The 16,973-nt window shown below is 37.1% G+C and overlaps 2 protein-coding genes and 1 long non-coding RNA gene across 3 annotated transcripts in view; 2 read left to right on the forward strand and 1 right to left on the reverse strand.

Annotated features, from left to right (window-relative positions):
* LOC124176656 overlaps window positions 1-7,772 on the reverse strand; it is a 32,402-nt gene extending 24,630 nt beyond the window's left edge. Inside the window, exons 1-11 of the mRNA XM_046558221.1 lie at window positions 7,665-7,772; window positions 5,028-5,148; window positions 4,481-4,750; window positions 3,649-3,805; window positions 2,302-2,489; window positions 1,819-2,154; window positions 1,381-1,582; window positions 947-1,165; window positions 567-691; window positions 326-457; window positions 161-202 (exon numbers count right to left, since the gene is read on the reverse strand). Coding sequence (XP_046414177.1) covers window positions 161-202; window positions 326-457; window positions 567-691; window positions 947-1,165; window positions 1,381-1,582; window positions 1,819-2,154; window positions 2,302-2,489; window positions 3,649-3,805; window positions 4,481-4,750; window positions 5,028-5,148; window positions 7,665-7,719 — 1,847 coding nt within the window. The 5' untranslated portion in view covers window positions 7,720-7,772. The remainder of the gene's footprint in view (window positions 1-160; window positions 203-325; window positions 458-566; window positions 692-946; window positions 1,166-1,380; window positions 1,583-1,818; window positions 2,155-2,301; window positions 2,490-3,648; window positions 3,806-4,480; window positions 4,751-5,027; window positions 5,149-7,664) is intronic.
* LOC124176660 lies at window positions 6,513-9,820 on the forward strand. The gene is made up of 3 exons (XR_006869433.1): window positions 6,513-6,696; window positions 7,124-7,222; window positions 7,681-9,820. It is a non-coding gene; the product is annotated as an uncharacterized LOC124176660 (long non-coding RNA).
* Window positions 9,821-13,461: 3,641 nt separating this feature from the next.
* LOC124174693 (O-glucosyltransferase rumi homolog) lies at window positions 13,462-16,516 on the forward strand. The gene is made up of 6 exons (XM_046554082.1): window positions 13,462-13,909; window positions 14,031-14,211; window positions 14,368-14,569; window positions 14,694-14,972; window positions 15,779-16,011; window positions 16,276-16,516. The coding sequence occupies exons 1-6, from the start codon at window positions 13,780-13,782 to the stop codon at window positions 16,469-16,471; spliced, it is 1,221 nt and encodes a 406-aa protein (XP_046410038.1). The 5' UTR covers window positions 13,462-13,779; the 3' UTR covers window positions 16,472-16,516.
* Window positions 16,517-16,973: the final 457 nt, after the last annotated feature.

Raw genomic sequence — 16,973 nt, forward strand, 5'->3', positions numbered from 1 at the left:
AGCGACTTTTATATTTGAATGCGAATCAAACTATGCGTAACATTTTCTGCCATGATATGGTGATTATCGATACTTTGGATCCCAACAGATTAGGAAGTTCAAAATATGTACAGTGACAGTTATTATGAAAAAGCATAAAAAATTGACATGATTTACAAACCTCTTGCCACAGTCAGCCGTAGGCACAAAAAGAGAATATATTCTATTAGAAAGAAAGAATGAGGAATTTATTTTGTAAATTATATGACTAACTAATGAATATTGAGCATATGATTTTCCAAAAATCAAGGAAAAATGTCTCTAGAGGAATATCAGCAGAACGTACCCTTCCTTCAGTACCACAGGCTCTTCCTGGAAAGCTGCGGGTCTCTCTTTGATAGTTCCACTTCCACTGCTAGTTGATATCAGTTCTAAGAATTGTTTCACAGCCTGAATGTGATTCTCTGTATAAAATTCCCTATAAATTAAATACAGAAGAGTTTTAACTCTGCAAGTTGAGCTCTATCAAGCTCATAATGACACTCCACTATATTTTTGCGCTGCGGAATGTGCAAAATGAAATTTACCTGTACACACACTCCATATATTCTTCTTTACAAACACTGCCTGCCCCACCTCGACAGCTAACCAAATTTCCTAAGCTTTGAATCGTTTTTGAAATTAGTGTCAGCGTTCTATATGTCTGGGAATCCTGAAATACCAAATCGTATTGTTTTCGATGCCTTTGGTAGGGAAAAGATGAAACCCTGGTGGAAAGTGTTTTCAGTAACTCGTAGAAATTTTCACGAATTCACTCAGAATGTGAATTACGTTATGCCAAATTATGAAAATTTTTTTCACCAGGAAATATTTAATCTTTGTTTCAGTATGCGAAAAAGAATATAGAGACAGATGAAAGTGGGGAAGAAGAAATAGTAATTGCAATAATAATTTTTTCTTGTCTTACTATTTGCTCAGTGGTAATGTCGAATAATTTTGGTCCAAGTATCGCCGGCGCGAAGAACCTGAGAAATATGAAGCCACTGATGACAGAGTACCTCACTTCTTTATTGTAGGGAAAATGTGTCACAGCCAATTCTCGCAGGCTCCAAAACATCTCGCACATTAATGGCGGACACCGGACACCTGATGTTGTTATCGCGGTAAACACTCGTTGAACGTACTCCTGCAGATACGAGTTGCGGAATGAAATAATCGGCGCAATAGAATATCTTTAGTGTTAAATGAAAACAAAAAAATTAAAACTATACAAGTTGGAGTAAAAACTTTGTTGTTGACACACTACTAACGAGTTTTCTTAACATCAACACATTGAGAACAGACAGTATATGGAATTGAAACAATTAGGCTTGATGTTCAACTCAATAACGCTGTTCTTACCTTGAGGTTCGCCAAATTCGCTTGGATAGTGTTGGCATCCTTTACTCGGGTTGGGTCTATTTCGCAAGGTTTTCTCTCCAGAAATACTTGTTCCATAGCTGGTCGAAGAGTACAATGTAAATAATGAAGTCCAGCCAGCCGCATTCCTTCGTCCATCATTTTACTGACTAGAGTATTACCTCGAAAAATTGTCGTAGGATCTCTGAAAACAATTTTAAAGCATCACTGAAGTTTACTTCCGTATGATTTCACAGATAAATAACGATGTGTAACACTCAATATCACAGGATAAGTACTAATATCTGAGGTTTGAATAGGTAAATAAAAATATTTCAACTATTTTTCAAATTATCCAATTTCGATTTCGATTCTGTGGATAAAAATTATTTCAGATCATGCTTCGATGTCGTAAATGTGTGAGATAAAAGCTAAGCTTACGTCAGTTTGGAAATCTCGTAGCTGGCAAGTGCCCTCATGACTGAAACAAGCTGTTCATGATGCACAAGGACACGAACAAGTGGTTGCGCAGCCTCCATCTTACTGGCGACAATCTCACCAAGTATGTAAACAGCTGAGGAAGTGATGGGATGAACAGTAACACTCTGTAGCAGCAAACTCTCCAGTCTTTTGTACATCTCGGAAGGGAAGACATGGTCAGCTGTGTAGTGAATCTTCAGCCTCAGAGATCCTATGCATGGTATCGTCCCCGGCAGTGTAGAATTGTTGGGAATCTTGCTCGGTCTGTGCTTTGCTGACCTCGGCTGGAGAAAATACCTGAATTGTCGAATGATAATGAGACGATTACATTTACATAAACCTAAATATAGAATGATCGGAATCAATAAAAGCATTTTTGACGCACAACACGTTTGCATAATGCGCAATATACAAATCCCATGTGAGAATTTAATTCTGACTCACCAGGCCGTTGTGGGGCTTGTCGGTTGTTTTTGCAAACCGCGCAGCATAACTCGAACTTCGCCAAGGAAAGCTGGCTGTTCACCCATGCCAGACGAAGCATGCCAGACGGCGACAATAACTTCCCCAACTTCGCCCCCATCGATCGAATAATGGGAGACATCCTTGTCCTTGGATTCAGTCAACTCGGGCTGAGAGAAAGAAAACAGTGGTGATGCTCATTGTTCCAAATCATGCTTGCTGTTTTAAACTAACGTTGTTTTTCGTACGGAAATAACAAAAACAAGCTTTTAACGATAGTACAGGACATTGAAAAGCGTGAACAACTGTATGTAAAAGCCATCACAGTCTTTGGAACGGTACAGCAAACGTTTTTCTTTGGATTTCGATCAAAGACACTTATAATCAAAGTTCAGCGCAGTTGCATTTGTAAAGATACACTACTTCGCTCTGTGATATAAGCAGATAGAGTACGAAATATTGTGTAAAATTAATTGGTCGAATCTAATAACATCTAGAGGTAAAATCAAGATCAATTAGGAGCAAAGATAGGAAAAGATGGAAAGAAACGTTCAAGAAGTCTCTAGCAATAATATTTGTGTCAATGATGATGAATATGAGTAAAATAACATCCTTACTATGTGATAGAAATCATTCTAAACAGATTTGTATTTCAAAAGCTATAGTATCAACATTTTGAGAAAAAGTTTTATAATTATGACGTTAAAATGAGTTCAAGATTCTAATGTTTTTGGGTACATTTCGCTTGCTGATGAAATCCCCACAAATTGTCAAAAAACATTGAAGAAATCTTACATTATAATATATTTATAAGATGCAAATGTAGCAATTGGTGAAAATCTTACAATCCGATAAAAACTTTAATAACTTTGAAAATTTCACTTATAAAACCTTTTTTTTCAATGCTAGTAGTCTCTTAACTTATGTTATTCAAGTTTTCTCAGAATTCATTTGATTAGATAGCAGGAACGTTGTTTTATAGATTTTCACCATCCTTGACACAAATAACACTGTTGGGGCTATTTTAAAAGTTGTTTTTTATCTTCTCCTAACTCTTGAATCAGACTCTGTGGCCGATTCGTTTTCAAGTCTGTGATTGCAATTTGTCCCAAGACTACAAATCTTATTATTATCTTACACTGACATTCTAAATTGGAATACAAAATTGGTTATTACTGCATGATTGTCTTTCTATTTTCATGAAGCTTGATATAAAATTTGCTGAACATCTTCTCATTAATGATTTATAGGTATTTTAATATCTGGAATGTTGCAGGATCGAATTGAGAATATAATTCCTTATCGTGAGAAGAGAAGTGACTTTTATACCTCAAATACAAACGTTTCATTGAACCGAGGTGATACTGTCTTCTTCTTGACTTTGGTACGCTTCGATATTTGCTTTCCGTTACTGTAGATCACAGTGACAGTTGCGAACGGATCACAGCCCCCGTTTTTAATCGTCAATTCACTGCACTCTATAATTCTGGAAATAAAAGAGAAAAAAAACCCACTAAAAACAGCAAGAAAATCAAAAACAATACTGGATTGAATGAAACATATTGTTTTTCTGGTGAATTTTAAATCATTGCTGCCCTGCTAACTAATAATCAGTATTTGAGCTACCGTAAAATTTTTAATGAGAGTAATAATCGACTCAGGATTAGCAAAGTAAGTTTCATGGGAACTGTCCGCCTTTCAAAGCGTAGTAAGAAATGAAGAGGCAATAATGAAACGAGGGCACGATAGATGAATAAGCAGCACATTAATTACAAAAGCATTGTAACAATGGTGGGAAATTATGCCCCAGCAGTCACAGAGCTAAACAGGTTTATCAAGCGAATTAATTTTATGCTAATACAGTTCAATTAGTCAGAACTTTTCACTGCTGGATAAAGATGAGCTACTTTCAATTATGGCAGTGTTTTTCAACCTTCTTGAATTCGCGACCCCTTTAGAAGTAAAAAAGGTCTGGCGACACCCCAGGTTCATAATAAAACTATATCATTGATTTCAAAAACGACGGATTTAATTTTCAATGGTAAACATAAGAACTAAGAAGAGTGCAAGCAAGAAACACTTAGTGCTCCTTCGACACAGAATTTCCCCAATTTTCTGTCTTCAACAAAAGCTGCAAGGCCTTCTTTTTCCCAAAACTCACCTAACTGTTAACTTTGGATGGAACTGTCCGATCTGCGGCTGCAGTGCCAATTCTAGATGCGCTTTACCCTGCACCTCAGAATCCGCATCTACAGGCCTCAGCTGGAACCAGTGTTCCTTGTTATGGTAGGTAGCCAAGTCTTCACGTTTTATTGCCACTTTCCCAAGTATCTTGTCCTGTTTTAGATGCCGGTCTCTATCGTAAACATATATGCTAAGGTAACGGAACTTTCTAGGTACCTCAAACTGGAACTCCTCGCCAAAAAATGGGCTGAAAATAATGAGATGATCAACATCTTTATCAAACTATTTGAGCACCTGTAGAAAACACAAATTGAATAATTAAAATCGCAGTAACGAAATCAATGAAATTGCACTGAGGATTTTCGATTCTTATTATATGATGTTCGATTCATGAATACTGAGAAATTTTTCAAAATAGATTCTAACAATCCTGAACAGTCTAAAAATCTGATTTTTCATATGAAAAGAAGTCTCGCGCACATGAGAATGAAACCTAGTTTATGGGTTGAAAAAAGTTGTCATACTTGAGCGTCCGTTCCATCGTTGTAGTGCGGAAAATCTCTTCCTGGTCGAGGGACAATGCACAGTAGACATCTCTTGCGCCGGGAGATCCATGGCTTCTGCTTTGTAAATTTTTTGCCTCGCCTATAATCACCGAACAAAAAAACAGTAATGAAAAATTAATAATCTATTAAGTAGATGTCAATTAGAAGCCCAAGAAAAGCACAACAATAGTACAAATAAGCAAATAATCAAAACTAATTTGAAACGATATTTTAAAAAAATGATAAACGGTGGCGATTGAAACGTTCAATCAATAGATTTTTCGTATTCTTGAAAGAATAGTATTTTTTCGTTCGGTCTTCAATACATACAGTAAAGAATATTCTCTGCCACAATCTTACTCAGAATTCAATAAATATTTCTGGTAATGTTTTGTTATGATGTTAACATTTGAATTTTGATGTATTTTATTCTGCCCATGCTGATTCTTGGTTATAAATTATCCTATTAATCCTACATCTGTATAAATATTTGTTAAAAAGATATCTCCTGGATGGTATTCAAATGAATTTGCTATCCCGTCTGCCACGACAAGCATTCCAGTTGCAAATGTAAGAATTCATTCATCTATTTAATCCAAATGAGTAAATCCGTCGAATGTGAAAGGTATATGTTTAATCGCGTTTAATGGCATATTGAAGTCATTTGATTGGCGTTTTCAAGGTTTTTACGAAGTTTACCATGTTTTTGGACATTTTGGAGACCTGTAATAAATTACAGTGTAAAACAAAACGCAAATACGATTTTTTAAATGTTTGTCCGTTCGTCCACAGTTCAAATATTCATCACGTATGCATTTAAAAAATGGACAAGTCCATATTTCGAATGAAAGCCTCATCTTTATTCGAGTGTGACAAATTTTCCCAAAGTTTACGAAATAACATGATATTTCTAGACCGGATGATGATATTTTATGAATAGCAGGGCGTTCAGAGACCAGCTACACAAGGCATAGAGGTGGGAGCAAGTAGTTTCCATTCATTTAAACGTTTGTCTAAAATTCGAATACTCGTAAAGTCCAAGTTTTAAAAATTGACATTTTTGATTGTCTTATCTTTAACAGAGAGTTAAATAATTTTTGCTGAAGTTAATGAAACTGCGTGAGATTTAGAGAAGAGAGTTTGTCATTTTAGGAATTGTAAGATACTCGGAGGCCCGCCCAAACGCAGCGTGTGAAAAGGTAGGTTTCAAATCGTTTGGATGTTTCGCTACAATTCGGATACTTGTAGCGTACTGTAAATTTAAAAAATTAAACGCGATCTTTATCATTCGGCGCGAGTGTGACGATTGGTGTTGATTTAAGAGCGATGCAGCGGCGAGTCGAACGAGGCGACAGGGAGTCTCGTGGGTGATCCATACATAGGTATAACAGATATAGTAAACGCGGGCATGGGTCTGTGCGTATGTGCGGTTGTGACACAGGCCGGCCTAGAGCGGTTCAAATCAGGAGGAGGCGCGGGCGCCGTCGGGTCCCATTGATAAAAGTTTCGCGGTGCGGCAAGCACGTAGCTTAATCGAGGTCACAAATCGCGCACGTTCCGCCTCTATTTATTCGCCTTCCGGCACATTGCTACGAGACGTGCATCCCGGGAAAAACGGACGTCAAATCATAGATAATTCCTGACACAGGTAATCGCGAATGTGTCTCTAGGATCAGTTTTAAAAATTTTAGAGTTTTACGAGGATGCTATACTCTCAGTCATTTTACCGACAGAGGAAAATGTCACTTATTTCTGCTGTCGTTATGTCCCATGCATCGTTGACGGTTCGTTAAACCTCGCGGCAACACAAATGTATGCAAAGAAAATTTTTCTTTGACGCAACGATAACGCTAGAAAATTTATTCCCGTAATTGAAATATGCACTGTAAATTGTAGGAATACATTTTTTCATAGCGTCATTCTTACACGTGAAACATTTAAACTTTTTGGATATTTTTGTTCGGCTTGAACATTACTGAGAATTGCGCTCGCTGCCGCGGTTACATGTCAGTTATGCGTAGGCTTGATAGTGGTAAAAATAAGTGACATTTTATTCGAAATTGCGTTCGTTTTAGCCGCGTTAACAGACTTCGCGCATCCCTCAAGTTTCCAGGGGGATTGAAACCGAGGAAAGATCTTTTAACCCGAGGTTCTGCAGCAGCGGTTCTTGCACGGTAAGTGAGTGAGACTTTCGTGGGAGTCTCTGCAGCCACGATTGACCATGACGACGGTTCACGATGACATCGCAGCGTTTCTTTTCGCTGTGTTGCGGCCGTTGGTAAAATCGCGGAACGGAATCCGTATCACCGCACATTTTTCACTTTACGTTAAATATTTATATTTATTGTCGATTTTCTCGTTTTCCCTCTTTCTCTCTCTCTCTCTCTCTACCTCTTTCTCTCTCTTTCTCTCTCTCACTCCCTCCTTCTATCTCCCCGACCCGTCAACTCGACACTGGGTATAGGAATAAGAACCAGTATAAACGTATCAACTGCACCGAAAATATCTCGCGAACTTGTGCGGCTCCTTGTCGTTGTTACTGTCGTTGTTTAAGCGTGTTAAATCCGTCCGAATATTATCTCTCTTATTCTATCCTAAGGCTCTTTATTTCCGTACCAATTTTTATCTTTAGCCGCTCTTCAACGCGAACTAGGCGCGTCTCCTCAGCCATGATACCTCCATGACACCACACGGACGAAACAGTTCTGTGAATGGGTAGAGAGAACTGTGGGGCCTTCGTGACGAAGGGTCAGGGGAAGGAAACGACCGAAGTAGCGATTCTCAGCAGTCGGGGGACGCGGCTCTCCCTCTTCTCTCTCCCTCTCCCCCCCCCCGCCCCCGGACCGAAGTAGGCTGTCTCTCCCACACTACGTCCGGGCTCGCCGTCGGCTCGCCATCCTCTGACTGTACGTGTTGCCTGCCCCCCGGCGCTCAGTCCGTTTTTCGTTCGCTCCTCGTGCGTACGAGACACTCGCTTTTCCATGCATTTGTGGCTATATTCACGTGCCGACATCTACCGGGTGTCCTTCAAATAATATTCAATCATTTTACAACTCAGGACGCTAATGAAACACGACTCATCGTTTATTAATTTTTTTTTTTTACTCTGCTGTAAATATTCCCGCCTTCGGTATTGAAATCCAAAGTATCGAAGGATGCCATCTGGCGACAGAAGATTTACTATGCTGATCCGTTCATATTTAGTTGTAAGACTTATTTTTATGACTATCTTTCAGTCTTCAGCAACATATTTTTGTAAAACAGACGCTTAATCTTTTGCACAAAATCTTCTGTCCATTTATTTGCGCGTTATCCAGCTAAAACAGATGCTTGAACGATCAACTGATCATTTAGTGCGATGCCATATTGTTTTATCCACACCCATACTTTGGATACCAATTATATTCAATCTTTTTTTTAATTCCATTTTCCTTTATGATTTCATTCATGTCGGGTAGCAGCCACGTTTATTGCGTCAATATGTACACCCGTGTGTCAGCTGTTCAAAGGCTATCTTATCAACATTTTATTCTAAGTTTAGGCTCATTTGTGGCCAACTACGACTATTTCACCTATAATGGTCGTATCGAAGGTATCATTTTCACCGAATAAATGATTACAATATTTCCTAATTATTTAGAATTTAATGGGTGAAGATAGATATCGGAATCCCTTCGACAGCTTTAAAAATCAAGCGCAAAATTTAACCACTCGCCTTAAATAATTTCCCACGGTTTTCGAATTAGGTACACCATTGAGTAACAATTTATCATTTGTTCGTTTCTTTCCTGCAAATAATCCTCTAGGAAATATACGGATCCGTCGAATGCCTCCCGCAGCTAAAAATTTAGCTCGGTAATCGGGTCGTATTTGATTATAAAAATCATTTTATGTTCTATACTTTACTCTTCATCAAATCATCGTAACAAAAGAAATGTCTAACCGCTTGCACAAAGTTTTATGTCCATTTATATTCGTTTATAATAATTGATCTACAATCAAGGCTTAAATGATCAGCTGATTACCCGGTGACATGTCCTATCGATTTATCCAAGCCAATACTGGGCTTTCGATATTAATCAATTCAACCTTGTATTAAATCCTTCAACTTCTTAACCCTTTTTCGCGTCATTTCATGGTGACCATGTAGTTCTTCAACTAGATTTTGGAAATATTAATGAAGGAAATGTTTAAAGACGACTGGCGCACGGCATGTTTCGTCGGCATTTTGTGCTTTCATATTGAAATGCAGATTTATCTTTTTTCGATGACAATTTTTTTTACTCAAACTGTGAAATTTGTACTTTATGAACACGCTGTATGTACGAATGCGTACGAATAGTCCGGAAAGAGCGTGATTGCTATAGTTTTATTTTATCACAAGTGTAAAGAAATTTGTAAATAGCTACATCGGATAAAAAAAAATTAAAGTATTATTTTTGAATTGGCTTTGTATCAGGACGAGTTGATTGATATTTAGAAAATCTCAGCAATTTCATCGCTAGCCACTTTTTAGAGATGATAATTTCTTATCTTGTATAGTACACACACTCCCAAATCAGATGATGAATCAGTTTTATCAGAATTACCACTAATTTGTATGCTATCAAGTTCCATTATCGCTTACAATATATTTCTAAGCGTAAGTAACAGCCGATAGCTCATGAAATGTGTACCGAAATAATAAAGCTTACGAATTACAAAAAAAAGGTATAACATTCGATAATGCGTGTTAAACATATGGAAATAAATATATACCAATATTAATGTAACACAGATTTTTGTTAATGTATGCTAAGTTTAGAAAATTTACTTCTTTTTTGGGAATTAGTCTTCGTAGTAAGATATTATTAATTTCTATTGTATAACCCGCTCCCATCCCATGAAGACTGTGATTGAGCAACGCGGAGGTATTTTTGCTGCCACCGCACTTTTCCACAGTTTCCCACTAACCAGAGAACAGCATTTATCCATAATTAATACTATCAAAAAAATACGATTTTTGAACTTGTAGATCTCAATAGCCGTCTTGAAAGTGCGAACATCCGATAAAATTTGTGTTTGCATAGCCTTATCGGCTGAAGGGTAAATTCTCCCGCAAAATCGATTCTTTTGCCCCAGTGAACAAATAAGTGTGATTAATATGCACGGGTTCTTAGGTTTTTCCGTTGTATTTTAATCAATGACTTTATCCTGTATGCTACACGTCATTCCAACAGGCAAACGGTCTATTTCATAAAATTTTCAATTGGCATAGTGCAGCCTGAATGGAATGAAGGTCTACACGTTGTTCACCGCAGATGGATGTGGTAACGGCGAAGTCGTAAAGTCAGTAAAAAGGAAAAAAAAACAGCATACCATGTAATCGTAACAGGATAATCATTTTTTATTATCACACGGAATGAAATGTTATAATGACGTCATGGAAAAATACTGGAAAACGTTGATTTTTTTTCTGCAAACTTCTTCGGTCAGGTTTAAAATATCAGCATTTGCAAACTTATTGTCATAGCTGAACTAAGAAGTTTCACTTGTTTCAGCAATTTCGTTCCAGCCATTAGAAAAAAAATCATTTACGTGACATCTTTTGATTTTCAATTTGAACGTCTCCAACAGCCATATTTAAAGCATTTGACCAGTTACTATTAGATAAATCGATTGACGCAAGAATATTAATCATTTTTCCTCGCTAATTTTAAAGACAGATGTGCCCGTTCAACTCGTCTGCAGTCCAGCGATTCCCCGTTTCTGTGATTTTCCCAAAAACTTCCTTCTCAATCCAGTAACAATTCATGAAAAAGTGAAAAATTACTCACAGGAAGTTCACTTAAAGTGGAAACTTGGACCAAGGAAATATCCAGCGAAGTTTGTATGTAATGAATGTACGATTTATTGGAACACAAGAACGTGTATAGTTCGTTTCATGAATTACTATTATGTAAAAAAATGTTCAAATTACTCTGGCTAGTTATAAAAATAAAAATCCAAGCTGGGGGATTTAAATTTTTTAATACCAAACAAATATGCAAATGTATTAATCTGGAAAAAAGTATTTTGAAAATATGACTACACAGATAAGTTTTTCGTTTCGTTTCATACCATAACGAAGAATTCAAAACCGAAGATAGATTCTTTCGTTAGGTATATGAAGTAAAATCTAGGAAGTAGGTGTGTTGAAAAATTAATGACAAGGGGTTCATACCTTTGTTGGAGACGCTCCTGAGGGCTCAGTGAGGCGGGATATGGTTTAGAGGAGCATAGAGGAAGCGAGCCATTGCGCCATCAGGAAGTAGCTCACACATATTGGGAGGCGCATACGCGACCGGACGAACCTAACACCACGATAAGACTCGTCGTGTCTGCAGCTTAGCAGGCCGGGGTTTAACACACGCGTGGAACTTTAGGCGAGTGACAATGAAGGGTTACACGCATCTACAAGGTGTCCATTAGTAACTGGTTCACTCGAACATTGACTTGTCTCAAGATCGTAAAGGGAAACTTCCCAAAATACTGAATTCGATGACGGGTGGAAGATACCTAAAGAGGTATATTTGGCGGCAGCAACTTCACCACGCTAACTGACTTTGTTGTGTAGAAATTATTAAAGCCATTTTCTAACGTGTATTTTACTATTCATGAGTTCAATGTAACTAAACAAAAGCGCAACCACTTAAATAAAATTTTATGGCTATTCATATTTTCGTAATTTAAGCTAAAACCGACTCCGAAAAGATCAGCTGGTTACCTGATGCGACGCCATATTGCTTTAGCCTAGCAATTTTCCGTGAATGAACGTATTATGTAATACACAATTTCAAATTTGTCAGATTCATCTGTTTAAACTTATACAGATCACCGGATTGATTGAAAGACGTAAACTTAAGAAGATACTCTAGTAATTATCACTCTAGCATGTTACTGTTCTAATAGTTGAGTCAACAAAATAATACACTCTTTAAAAAATATTTTCGATAAATTACCCAAACATAGTACGTATTTTTAAGAACTCTGAGGATTATTATAGCGATAAGAAATTGTTAAAACAATCACGATCAAGGTGTTTCGTCAGTGCTTCATTTTTTCCACACAGCACATTTTCCTCCGAAAAACGTATGGACCAAATTTATAGTTGTGTATGTAAATAAACGTATATTTTGCTTGTTTTACCTGAAGTTAGAGATTATGAACATGGCATTGGCGTAAATCACAAGTTCAGATTTCAAAGAACCGCCATTCCAGCTTGAAGATATTCCATCGATGCTAGATAGCGCGCGAGTGTTGCCGCCAAGTAATATCAAAGTGGGAACCAAGTGGGAACCTTACTCTTGGGCTCTGGCCCTCCGACCCTTATTTGATATCAGAAGCATTCTGGAGTCAAAACTTCAGTACTGACGGTACTAACGGTACCAACGCTCCTCGCGCGGCGGTGAATGAGGGGAAAGGGATAAAAAAATTGTAGGTAATACGCGTAGACTAGGTAATGTACCTGGTGAGCTGGCAAGATAATATCGTACAACTTGTTAATGACTATCCGTACAGATTGGCTAAAGTAAATACAGTTTATCTATTCGGTTTGGCTACAAAAAGTACTAGCATTGGTTTTCGTTCAGTGTATCGTCGCAGTAGTATTGGCTTATTTCAGTGTATTTAGAGTTGAGCTTCATGTCTTCAGCACGATATTGAAACTCTCAGATTACCTTACAACCATTACGACCGGCGAGGCGTGACTTGGTTGATCAGACGAACTGTGGACAAACTGTATTCGTTGACTAACGATAAAGATAACAACAGCTCTGGGCTAATATATCCTGCGGCTGGGTGAGTCCCAGTGGGTCTGGGATCTATTACCCTGCACTTACCGACCCGCCTTTAAGATCCCAATGTAAAATACAGTCTGCATAGCAGGATTTGGCATTTCCCCTCACCCGGCTTCAGCTCTTAACAGAGAAATGAAACAGAATTTCGTTCTACTATTCAACGATTAAGATATTATAATCAGCAAAATGTTGCCCTTTATAGCTACCTTACCGTCAGAAGAAGCGGGGTTTTCAAAATAAAAGTTCAAAAGTTCCATACCAGCTACCATTCGATTCTAGTATATTTTTAGTTCCATAAACCTATTTCGTGTCAGAGGGCGTTACGAAATTGTGAATGCTAAGGAATCCGAAAAATGCAAACGTGGGCTCTAAGGTTTCTGTCTGTGGTTATACTAAAAGAGATTTGTGTGCCTTATATATAGCGATATTATAAACAGATTAGGCAAGATGTAGGGGTAGCATAAGTGGAAAGGTCGCACGTATTGAACGGAGAGATAGTTGAGGGCGTGAGCTTCTATCCGTCCTTGTTTACCGATGCATTTACGCATGCGCTAGAAGCACAGGTGCCACTCACTTGCCTAAACACTTCCGCTGATAAAGAAGATGCTCGATCGATAACGCGGTTTCTTGTGGCCCAGATCCACCCAGGCCCACTTGTTCGCAGAGAACTGGTCACAACATTTGCCACTGATTTATATACTATTTACAGGTCAGTGAAATTTGGCCACGGAGCCCATGGGGTAATCGTCATTAAGTTCTTCCGTCAAAAATCAACGCTTGAACAGACCAATTACCCATAATTCTCGAATCTTTATTGCATCGCAACGCTCCGAACGGCAATATCGTAACTATGTAATTCTTAAGGATAATTTCTGATACTTGACGTCGATTCCCGGCATTCCTTAAATTTCAGTATGCATTTCATGTATTGTCTTGTTTTCTCGGTATTGTTAACTAAAATTGGACAGGCGGAAGAATTCTGCGCGGCAAACAGCAAAGATGATTGTGAGGCAAGAAACGAATCTCTCGATAAATATTCAAAAGGTGACAGTCACAAGCGTGAAATATGATCAATTCAATAATTAGAAGCATCAAGTGAAAAAAAAATTCGTATTGGTCATACCACTCAAAATAAAATAATTATTTTCAACTATAACAATTTTAGAGTCAAACAGAAGGTACGAGAAGTATTTGAATGCGATCCGCAATGCAGAGAATCAAACTGCCTCCGGCGATGAATTTAGTCATCGAAGCTGTGCTTGTTATAAAAACGTTATCAAACATGATTTAAAAGTTTTCAAGAAAACTGGAATCTCAGAAGAATCTATAACGTTAGCTAAATCCAGGCAAGTAAAATTTCAATACTTGTAATAGTTATATTACTATAATCCAAAGCACAATTCAATAGCTCATCGTGTTGTCCAGTGTTGAAAAAGAATCGATATATTCCAGAACAGTAATTTGAATTATTATCATTATTATTATTAATGTTCTTGTTTCAGAGGGACATTTTACCAAATAATCAATGGCAGGCTCTACAGAGAAAAAGATTGCATGTTTCCTTCAAGGTGTGCAGGGATCGAGCATTTTATTTTATCCATAATCTGGGATTTACCTGACATGGAATTAGTCATCAATACCAGAGATTACCCCCAATCTAGCAAATATTTTGGCGAACCGTTGCCTGTTTTCTCATTTAGCAAGGTGAAAATGCAAGTATAATAATGTCAAGCTCCAGCGACGTTCTACATTTTAAAAATCATTTCCAGCGCTTCTTGAATAACACTGAACGAGGCCAAAGAAATCAATATAGAATCTCATTTTCCAGACTCCTGATTACTTCGATATAACTTATCCAGCTTGGAGTTTCTGGGAAGGAGGTCCAGCGATTTCGCTCTATCCGCGCGGTTTGGGACGTTGGGATCTGCACAGAATATCATTGGACAGAGCAAGTGAAAAAAAGCCATGGCATGACAAGCAGGACAAGGCCTTTTTCCGTGGCTCTCGAACCAGCTCTGAGAGAGATAATTTGGTTTTGCTCAGCCGGAGGCAGCCAGACCTTGTCGATGCTCGCTATACCAAAAACCAGGCTTGGAAATCTGAAGCGGTAACGAGATCTGTTTTTGGTGCAATTTAAGCTTGAGTTAGCGTCACTTTCTCCTTGACGATAGGCAGTTTCAAGTTTCTTTAGGATAATTGGACCATACTGTCAGAAACAAATATTAGTAAAAGAGTAAAACCGTTTAAAAAATCTCCAGTGACATTATCTGTGCCAATAATGATGAAGATGAATGAAATAACATTCCTAATATAAATGAGATATTGACACTTTGAGAAAAGGTTTGACAGTAAGAACGTTCAAAATTATTAAATTTTTGTTTTTTCAATGCAATATTAATATTTTTGTTTTTACTTTGCTTACCTTAAAGATTTACACATATTGGTTGAAAACAAGGTTGAAAATAATTATCTCCAGAATGGTAAGGAATAGATTTGTTTAAGTATGATGCAACAAATATTCATTATCAATTACATTTGCACGAATAACTATAATATTATGTAAGATTTCTTGAATGTTTTCCAAACAAGTTGCGCTGAACTGGCCAGTGATAAAAATGAACCGAAAACATTAGAATCAGATGAAAAATGCCAGAGGTCAATCATTTTGAACATTATAATCGTAAAAGTTTTCTCCAATTGTTGAGATCTTCATGTGGGGTTCGAATTTGCACCGATCCATTTTCATCATATGGTAGGAATGTTGTTTCATCTGCATTAACAATTATTCGCGCAATAACATTGCTAGAGACTATTTAAACGGTTTATCTCTTTTTCTGACTTCTAATTCAGACAGTACAGTCCATTCATCCTTAATAACGGTATAAAATTTGATCATCTTATGGACTATTTCAGGACACCCTGCATATGCCCCCTGCTCAAGAAACGCCTCTCGAGTCTCACTGTGATTTCAAATATCTCTTTAACTTCAGAGGTGTTGCTGCATCATTTAGGCACAAGCATCTGTTTTTATGCCGATCTCTAGTATTTCATGTTGGAGAGGAATGGACAGAGTTTTACTATACAGCCATGAAACCATGGCACCATTACATTCCTGTTCCGACAGATGCAAGCCAAGAAACTCTGCAGTAAGTGAAAAAATAAGTATAGTATTGCCTGATTCGTATTTTGCACACATTTATTTATTCTGGAATTTGAAAATCAACTATTATAAATATTCCCTGCAAAACTTATACTTCGTTCACTTGTATCCTCCAAGGAGAGATTTATTACTATTCGTTTTTATGATAAATTGTAAAGAGATTCGCCTTTTATCATTTTATATCGAGGAAAGAAATATTCCTGTTTAGTATAAGCAGTAAACCAAATGTGTACAACAATTCTGTTTTTAGGGAACTGATACTTTTTGCTAAGGAAAATGATGATATAGCCCACAAAATCGCAGATCAAGGTAGAAATTTCGTATGGAATCATCTGAGAATGGAAGATGTCACATGTTTTTGGAAATCTTTGCTCAAGAGATATGTTAAGCTTTTGACTTACAAGCCTGTTTTGGATAAAAGACTGATAGAAATTGAGCAGAAGTAGTGTTATATACTATAAATTGTATACACAATAAACTACCTATTTTTATACTTGCGTTTTTTGTTTATTCTCATTCATTTATAACTATAATCGTGATGAAGTGATAATATGAATAATTGATTTGAGGAAGGAAATAACAAGAGAAAGCCGTGTATATTTCTTGCACGGAAACAATTAAAGAATTTATTAATAATAAATACTGGTTTAATATATATATATATATATATATGTATATATATACACATATATATATATGTATATGCTATGTAATATATAATGTAGTACAAGATAAGACTCGTCGAGGCACCTGTAATAACAGCGTTGCCGTTACCAGCACATATAATTACATGATGAGTAAAATCTTGAACAATGAAGTACCTAATAGCGTTTACAATCATGTATAAGTACAATTAATTAAAAATTATATAATTCGATATATAAGAGGAATGGTGAATAATATTCTAGAGTCAAATAGAAGAATATTATAACGTAATACATTACAAAT

Source organism: Neodiprion fabricii, chromosome 2 (genome assembly GCF_021155785.1).
Source record: "Neodiprion fabricii isolate iyNeoFabr1 chromosome 2, iyNeoFabr1.1, whole genome shotgun sequence".
NCBI classification, from domain to species: Eukaryota; Metazoa; Arthropoda; class Insecta; order Hymenoptera; family Diprionidae; genus Neodiprion; species Neodiprion fabricii.

What these genes read in the sequence shown, in the direction of transcription:
- LOC124174693 (XM_046554082.1), top strand. Translation starts at nt 13,780, where the DNA reads ATGCATTTCATGTATTGTCTTGTTTTCTCGGTATTGTTAACTAAAATT. An exon ending in CTGTTTTCTCATTTAGCAAG is followed by an intron (nt 14,570 to 14,693) that starts GTGAAAATGCAA and finishes CTCATTTTCCAG; the next exon opens with ACTCCTGATTACTTCGATAT. An exon ending in GCAAGCCAAGAAACTCTGCA is followed by an intron (nt 16,012 to 16,275) that starts GTAAGTGAAAAA and finishes TTCTGTTTTTAG; the next exon opens with GGAACTGATACTTTTTGCTA.